The 9,058-nt window shown below is 38.0% G+C and overlaps 1 protein-coding gene across 1 annotated transcript in view; it reads left to right on the forward strand.

The window, feature by feature from the left end:
* Positions 1-3,823, forward strand: part of LOC104489629 (adenylate cyclase type 2-like) — a gene marked incomplete at its 5' end in the record, with an annotated part of 16,461 nt that extends 12,638 nt beyond the window's left edge. Inside the window, 2 exon segments of the mRNA XM_010131807.1 lie at positions 1,606-1,730; positions 3,042-3,823. Coding sequence (XP_010130109.1) covers positions 1,606-1,730; positions 3,042-3,194 — 278 coding nt within the window.
* Positions 3,824-9,058: the final 5,235 nt, after the last annotated feature.

Genomic DNA, 9,058 nt, shown 5'->3' on the forward strand with positions numbered 1-9,058 from the left:
GAATGACATAGAGCAGCACGTTCCAGAATGCCTGGGTGGCCAAAACACATTCCTAAGAGATATGTATAGAAGTCTCTTTGAAGGGGATTTGAATCTGGCTGTCCAGTGCCTGAGTTATTACTCAAACCATCAGCAGGTTTGGTGGTTCAGGAAGGAGGTAAAAAAAAACACCTTCTGTCCATTGTATTTTTAGGAAAGTCCCCCCACACTGCCCTGCTTTCTGGACCATGCAAAGTGTATACCACATGCAGCTCTTCAGTATTCCCTACTAGCCAGCTAGGGCTACTCAGCAGATGGCTATTATGGATTCTACCCTTAGGTCACTAGTGCTTTCTACATGTTAGATGTCATATGGCAGAAAGGCACACCCATGGCTTGGCTGTTAATGCAGAGTGTTGCAAGGCCTAAGTTCCTTTGTGCACGTGATCCCAAGAGCTTAGACAAATATTTATCAGGTTCTATCTGGTATCCTTTAGGGTTTGCATATTTCCTTGATTTTCTAAATTTAACTGCTACTGTCACTTTTTCCAGGGTTTCCAAGTGGGCTTATAGTGTGGTTGCTAGCCCGTGCTGCCATGTTACATGTGATCCATACTAGATGAGCCAGCAAGATGCCTTCCTGTGCTACAATCACACTTTCATTTCACTGCATAGATATAGCCCTGGTGATGGTTTCTGTCAAGGAATTAACAGAAATCAGTTACAATCCATTGACATGGAAATAATTTTAGAAATCCAAACTACTCACTCGGCCAGGGTTTATTTCTCACTAGATTTAACTTGGCTTTCCTGCACTTTGGAATGTATAGTTACAATTACAGAGTATATTTGGTGCTAGTTAATGATAGTTCTTTTAATTTTCCTCCTTGTTTGTTTCCATCCTAGCAGAATACAACTCGCTCCCTTTACAAACATAACGTAAGGTACAAACTGACTCCAAGATAAAAGATGCCTGGAGTCCAGTGAGGGACTATACTGTGTCATTCTTCACTCTCTCAGTGTGCATTTCAGAGCTAGCAATTTGTTACTTACTCCATGCTTAATCAAATTATTTGAATACATGTATTTATATTGCACTTATTCGGGACCACTCTGTGGGCATCCAGCCTTCAGAACAAGGCTTCAAATCCTTCCAGCTCATTCACATTAGTTTATTCTACATTTAAGAAGCAAACAATACTGTAAAAGTCATTTGATTTGGCCATCAACTGTTGCAGAGAGGAGGAGCCCTTTTAACTACTAGTAGAAATGAAAAGAAATTCTTGAGTGTCTGTTCCCCCAGAAGCTGTTGCTTTGGCAGTGTGTTCCTTATGCTATCCAGTAAAGGCAGTAGCAGGTTATTAGGATAATTATGGTTGAAAATACCAAATTTACTCAGGCAGGGAAATGTAAAACTAAAATTAGATGAACTAACTTCTGGCATTTTTATAACTAACACAACTCCTGCTGTAAATGGTTGATGCAACAGTTGTGAACGAACTGTTGGTTGTTGTACTCACTATTCAGCCAGGGCCAAATCCATGTTCGTGGACTTGATATGTTACCAGATGTACTGTGTATCCTTGTCTGGTGGATGTTGATGCCTAATGTTCTGATGTTTTCCAGGTATCAACCATGGACCTGTAATAGCTGGAGTAATTGGAGCTCAAAAACCACAATATGATATCTGGGGCAATACAGTAAATGTGGCCAGCAGGATGGACAGCACTGGTGTCTTAGATAAAATACAGGTAAGTCTTGTTTTCGTGCTAGTATTTATATTAATCCTTTGAGTTTAGTGCTTAAAAAACATCATATATTTGTACGCTAAACGTTTTGAAGTTAAGGATGCCTACAGAAAGAAAAATTACCTGCCAGCTGTGGCTGTATCTTTCAAAAGAATTAGACCTTGAGCAGGAAAGTAAAGAATTACAAGAAAATTACAGGGGGAAAATGAGAGGAGAATCAAAACTTTGTCTTGACCGTACAGAAGAATACAGCGGAGGAAGTCATAGGTTTCCTGGAAATGCATCCCTCGATTAAGAGAGGGTTTAGGGGAAATCACGTTTCTATTCTGTGAGTTTCTAAACTCATAAAATACTAGCTACCTTATCCCTGAAGGGCATTCCCAATGTTAATTGTTTCTAAATAAAGGAAATTATCACAACTGCTGTATGTGAGGTTAAATCCATAAAGCAATCATGAAACTTCCCTTTTAATGAGCCATTCTGAATAATAATCTTTACAGATTAATATCTGTATAGATTTTAGATAGACCTGTATGGAAAAGACCTTCAGCTCACTAACTTTCCAGTGATTTCATAGTCAGGGATCACATTTTAAGTATCTGCCTAGTATGCTGCGTGTGATTGGGAGCACTCCAAATCTATGATTGAGACTATTTAGAAATAAATAATGGAAAAGTAAAGTTACAAACTGTTGGTCAAAACTGAAAACAGAAGGAAAGTCTAAGCAATGACATCTACAAATAGTTGCTTGTTTCACAAAGAAACAGTGAGACAACTGGTGCTGTTGAACAACCTCTGTTCTTGTGGGCCTTCACCTAAAATGGCAGAACTGCCTAAAGTTTGGTTCACTGACAGTTATTTGAGAAACTAGCAACAGCAGCTCTGACAGATGATGCTAATGTCATACTATCACTTCATTCATACAGCCTTAGTATTTACAAAAATATGGGGGAGCTTAGGTCTGCTGAAATGGAAAACAGCTCCTGAAGTTGAGAAAAAAATGTTCTATGAGGAAGAGTGATGTTCCTAATGCCATTTGTGTAACTACAAGCCCTCTGCAATCCTAGATAAAGAAATGGCTGTACCAAATTTGACGCTTAATGTAAGCAATTAGAATGGTTGTCCAGCAATAGACTACTTGAAAGCTAAGGTGCTCAAACCTCATTGAGACCCTTGAAGTCCTTATAAGCATTATAGCAAAACTCTTACGATTTTTCAGAATGATTGCTCAGAATGTATGTTCTCTTCACACTCTGGAAAAAGATTCTGCTTTGCTCTGTTATCAATGCTGGTTGTACTACCGTATTGTTGCAGGTTACAGAGGAGACGAACAACGTCCTGCAAACACTGGGGTATATGAGCACTTGCAGAGGAATAATAAATGTAAAAGGAAAAGGAGAACTGAAGACATACTTTGTACATACTGAAATGACAAGATCCCTTTCACAAGGGAATGTGGCATCTTGAAGATGCTCATCATCAATACTATATTTTCAGGAAAGTATCACGCACTTTTTAACTACATTTTGGCCCTTAACATGCGTGCTATTTTCTGGTATGTGGCACTTATTTTATTATGGCTGCAGAATAGTCCATGAGCCATCATTTTGCACCTTGATAGTCCTGTGTTCAAGGACAGTTGCCATGTGCGCTATAGGACTGGAAGATTGTACTTGCACTGTTATTTGAAGACAAGAAAAGACGGGATAGAAATTAAAAGGAGATAACTCATCCTGAAAGGACTAAAAAGAAATGTTAGTGACAAATGCGGGGAAAAAAGGCAATAAAGCTAGGGGTGCATACTATTTTCTGATGCATGGTGTTTTCTGGAAATACAGTCGCTCCCCAATAGCATCCACTAATCTGGTATTAAAGTATACAGTATTTGTAAATAAGTTTACTCTGTCAACACATGATTTGGATGTGATCACTAGTTGCATCTCATAGCCAGGGACACGTTGGGTGGCTTGCTGGCATTCTTTCTGAAGAGAGAACTAACAATGCTGGAATAGTTTTGTACAAACGTGTCAAATGTTTTGAAGCTATTGTCTTTTGTAAGGTTAATTCATTAAAAGTTTATATGTACTTTGTCTTACTGTTGCTGTCTCTTAGTTTTGCTTCCTTCCATGGCTTCTATTGCTCTAAACCTGGACGTTCTCTGCTGCTGCCACTGCTGCTTTTGATTCAGCAGTTAGATGCTGAGGCAGGCTACAGCCAGCTGTCTCAATAGCCTTGGTCAATAATATCTGCTAGACTTGCGACTGCCTTTCAGAAACTGAATCACCTCTATTGTCTTCAGTCTTGGGTGACATCCTAGGCACTATGTAGTCAACTACCCCCTAGGTGGTACAGAAGACTTACCTTAAATCGATAAACAAGCAGTGTTGCTACTTCGCAACTGGCCTTCAATGCTTAAATAATAACTAGGAGAAGCTGTACAAGAGAAGATCTGTTTGTTTGCACTTTGACAACCTCTTTTGCTCTTGCATGCCTTTCACTTAACCATTAATGTGCCAGCTTTCATGGGATATTTAAAACAATCTAATTTTATCAGGACATGACTATGAGCGGAAGATACAAAAAATGCTATTTTGTGGATATTCGAGATTAATTTAATTCCTGTTGAATTAAAAAGCATCTCACTTGCACAGTTTTGTAAATGGGCAAGGTGAAAGACTGAAAAAGCAGGTAATTGTGCTATCCATGCTCCTTTGAAGCACAGAGTAAAGATTAACTTTTGCTTTGCTATAATCAGTACTGTAAATTAACATACTCTTTTCATCATAACATCCAAGACCAAAATTAATAAAATTATCCTATTTACAAAATAGCATGTCATTACAGTTTGTTTTTTCCGACTGATACCATATGAATACTGAAGTCAACTTATGCACTTTTAGCTCTGGCATGTTAGTGAAATGTAAAAAGTAGTCAGATTTCTCATACATGGAACATATATTTACGTGTGTATTGTGTTGATGTCCTTTCGGAAGGAGTTCTCAAAATCATGGCTCACAAATAAATAGCATTAGGGGACAGTCTCACAGAGTGTGGCATGGTTTACTGACAGCGGCCATCTGCCTTCTAGCAAATAGGAATGGCAGTAGATTTCAAAATGCCTACTTTTGCAGTAAAATAGACAATCTGAATTTCAGTCCCTTTAAGTTAGCCTAAAAGGAAAATGCAAGTTATTTCAGTTATGTCCAACGTAACATGACTGATGTCACACTCAGAGCTAGAGATGTTTCATCAATAACTCTCAAGATAGGTGCTCAGTATGATAAGATCTCGCTAAAAATATTTTGTTGTCTTTACGATTTCTTCCCTTTAACTAATAAGATAAATATTTTCCAGAGGAATGAAAGACTTTTCAGATTATCTCACATGGCAGAAGAAACAATGTCCCAGTCATTGCCTAAAACAAGCTATCACAGCTGTACTTAGGTCTTCTCCTAAATCCCTCCTCTCCACTTATTATAAATTTGTCCTAGGAACAATTAAGGAAATTATTAATCTCTTAGACTTTGAATGTACTCTGGGCCCTTAAAATCATGCTGGTATTATCACAGGTCAAAGCAATCATTTCTTACTGTGGATGAAAACCCTTTATGTAAAGTTGATTATATTGTACTATGTATCTACTTACAGCTTTCAGGTTTAACCTGTATGTTCAGGATTTTGCTTTTCCTTTGTATTCTTGCATCAGTAGCAAACCTTGTACCTAACACAATAGCCTTGTTTCTATGACTTTTTTAGAAGTTAAACAATATTGTATTTCTGTAAGCCATGAAAATGTTCAAACATTTGAATGGCCATGAGCTGACTGGTCCAATGAAGTATAAAGACAGATACATGCCCTCCCAGAGCATGTTGAAAATGCCCTTGTTCAGAGCACTCACGTTTCACTGGTGGTCTTCTCTCATTTTGTAGTTGCATTCGGATTCTTGCAGCCAAATCCTGCTAACAAGAAAGTGGGCAAAAGATGATTAAACATGCAGTACGATGCCCAAAGAAAGAAAGGTGGATACCATCCCCTCTCTAGCCTTTGGTTGCTGAGTATTATCATTATTATCTTTCTAGTGCCAAGAAACTGTTTGTATCCAATAAATACTTTTTGTCTTCCAATGCATTTTACATCTACTGTTTATAACTGTTTTATTTTTCCCCTGTCTAGATTGACCCAAAGTTCTTGTATCGTATTTATTCCTCTCCTGCAGCAATTTCATCTGCCTCAATAACTGGATATAACACTGCTCCCGTATCAGTGTGTAACTGGAACAGCTTTATGATAATCATACAAATCCATGTGAGACATTCTGTATATTCTACATCACAGTAAGGCTCTTAAGTTCTACAACTTCCATGTTGGTGCTGTAGTCCATAGGTTGCTAGCAAACCGCAAAGAGCATGACTTCCAAAAGTACAATGGTATTTCATACCATGAGGCAGCAGCCAGAAGATCAGTATAAGAGTGATTCGCTGTGGTCTGGGAAAATGAACTCCAAACAGGGACACCTGGGGAGCCTGCGGGCTTGACTTTTTCAAAGCCAGTGGTTTGCTCCAAAGGATAGGAAGAAAACTAGACTTGTGGATATTTTTGTTAACTACAAAAGTAGATGGGATTATCTATAAATTGATGCTATTTAGGTGCTGTTTGTAAAGAGAGACATTAGCATCTTATTTATGCTGTGTGAAAAGCATTTTTCATTCTGTCTACATTCCTTTAGGATTTCTCTATTTTGTAAAATACCTACAGACTTTCCCTTTTTCCACTGACGCGCATGCAGTTCAATCTGCTTGTTTCTAAAGCAACAGCTGTGCACATCTGAAGAGGCAGAGGACTTTGAAGTCCGTCCTGTTTTGTTTTCAGAACCTCAGGACACAAAATTATCTGTGTTGTCAGGATGCTTTATATAGCAGAAGATTTACTGTTAGAAGCAGGTTATCTTGTCCTTTGATATATAGCTTTCCTTTTGGTTGTACTTCTCTATGAAGATGTTTTAATTCTTCATTTTCAGATACCGGAGTCTCCTTCACCTGACCTAGACACTACCCTTCAACACTTTTTGTTGGCGGACCCCAAACAAGACCAGGGCTTTTTTATAGTTTTATTCTTCCTTTCTTGTCTAAAGTAGTGGAGTGACTCTGGGGAGGAAACAAATGTAGAATAAGATAGATGTGCCCTAAATAAAACTAGTAATTAAGAGAGCATTTTTGTTCCTTGAAGTACTTCAAATTTTTATGGGTTTGTCAAAGTGGTGTATAAATCAATTGTGGCTGGTTCACCCTAAAGTTTGCTACATATCAATTTTAAACATTTTCCAATTTAGGGGCAGGAAATATTCAGCTGAGTGTAATTTTTAATATGTTAAAATGCAAGATAAGGACGTTTAAATCCTGTTTGCAGCTATGAAGATAAGAACCCTTTTATGTTGTAGGATGCCAGTGTTCAAAACAAAGATTCTGCCAAGAATTGTTTGAAATTTTTTGATGGAGGATTTTTCAAAACTATTTGTAGCCATTGAGATGCTCTTCATGAAAATCCCAGTTTCGACAGGAAGAAATGCCTATGAAGTATTTTGAAAGATTGACATTCCTGGATTAGAAAATTTCATGTTTGCATTCCAAAACGTTACAAATAACAATTCTTATGAAAGCAATGTCACCTCATGTATAAAATTGTGCTCTACTTACAAAGAGGGCTATTGAACAGCGTATTCATCTGAACTGGAGTATCCATTCAGCAGATACCAGTCAGCATACAAAAAATAATTTCAAATTGTGTTAGTCAAAACCAGTTATCATTTTATAATTATCTTAGATTATTAAAGTAAAAATAATTATATTTACTTCAAAAGTCAAGCAGTTGAAATTGTATTCACAAGCCAACCAGGAAATGTTTGCAATCTGCAGACTGAGGTTCAGTCATAGTAATTTTGTAGAGAATTACTTGAAACAACAGATGTATTAAAAAAAAGTTTAAAAATTTCCTGGGTAGCTCATGAACTAAAAACCCCTGAATATTGCAAAAGGTGTGCTGACTTCTGCAGGTGATGTACAGTTGTCTCCTCCTTCAGAAAAATTCTGAAGCATCTTCCAGTCTGTCACTAATCAGGATCTAGAAGAATCAAGTACTTGTGTAAAATGACTGGCTCATACCAAAGCTATAGTAGTGGAAAGGGAGCAGAGTTTTTGAGCCATTTTTGTTTCAGTCTCTCTTTCATTTGCGGATGGAGCATTTGTGGCGAGGATTGTCTCTCCTTCATGGCTCAGCTGAGGGTCAGGAACCCATGGCAATCTGATACATGCTGAGGTCAAACAGCAAGGACAGGAGATGAATTGCTAAGCATTAATTTGACAGCAGGCTAGTCAGCTCTAAGGGACATGAGTTTGAAACAGGTACATCACCTTGTAGTAAGAAAACAGCTGCTGTATTTTTTCTGTTTATCAGTGACCTGTCCAGTTATACGTCATCTGTCTGCTTGTGTCCATCCCGTCTCCATCTCCCTCTTGGTTGTTATCTCTCACATCCCGTCCCACCCTTGGCCTTTGTTACCATTTGCTTCTAGGAATTTTCTTGCAAAGTTATTCCATAAGCCAGTTTGACATTTCAGAACATTGACACTGCCTTTGAGACACCTTTATGGCTATAAAAGTAAACATGAACATATTTGAAATATCAGGAACCTTAGCAGAGGAACCTGAGGGGGATATTACTGCTCCCTAAAACAGCAGGCAATTGAACTTCTCCTTAAGACACTGAATTCAAAGCAGATTTTAACACTTTGGTCTCTGAGCTCAGCTGTATTTGACTACATAGTTTTGATCATATAGGTTAAAATTGCTCCATCGCACTCTCACAATTGTTTACATCTTCTTGTTTAAGGTGGTAAGGGAACAGACTGACCTCCCATGCTACTTTACAACACGAACATACGCTTAACAGTAGCATGTTAGTAGCACATGATCCAAGTCTGGTTGTAACTGGGGCAAAAAACCCTGGGCGTTCATATCCTGCTTCTGGGGAGTCTGCCAAAGGTGCCAGAAAGAAAAAAGCCTTTCTAAGATTCGAAGAATCCTAAAGGGATTTATACCTTCATTGGGAAGGAAAAATGAACTGGAAAAAGCATCATTTTTTATTATTTCAGATAGGGGGATTATAAGACAAATCTTTAACAAGCAACCAGCAGTCTTTTTAACGATCTGCATCCAGATAGTGTAATTCAATTTAATGCATCTTAAATGCATTTAGTCAAAATGAACATGTGAAGAGTAGAAAGAAAACTGGAGAGAAACCTTTCAGATTTGATTTCAGAACTCTTGCCTAGCTT

This window comes from Buceros rhinoceros, unplaced genomic scaffold (genome assembly GCF_000710305.1).
Source record: "Buceros rhinoceros silvestris isolate BGI_N320 unplaced genomic scaffold, ASM71030v1 scaffold40172, whole genome shotgun sequence".
In the NCBI taxonomy this organism is placed as follows: Eukaryota; Metazoa; Chordata; class Aves; order Bucerotiformes; family Bucerotidae; genus Buceros; species Buceros rhinoceros.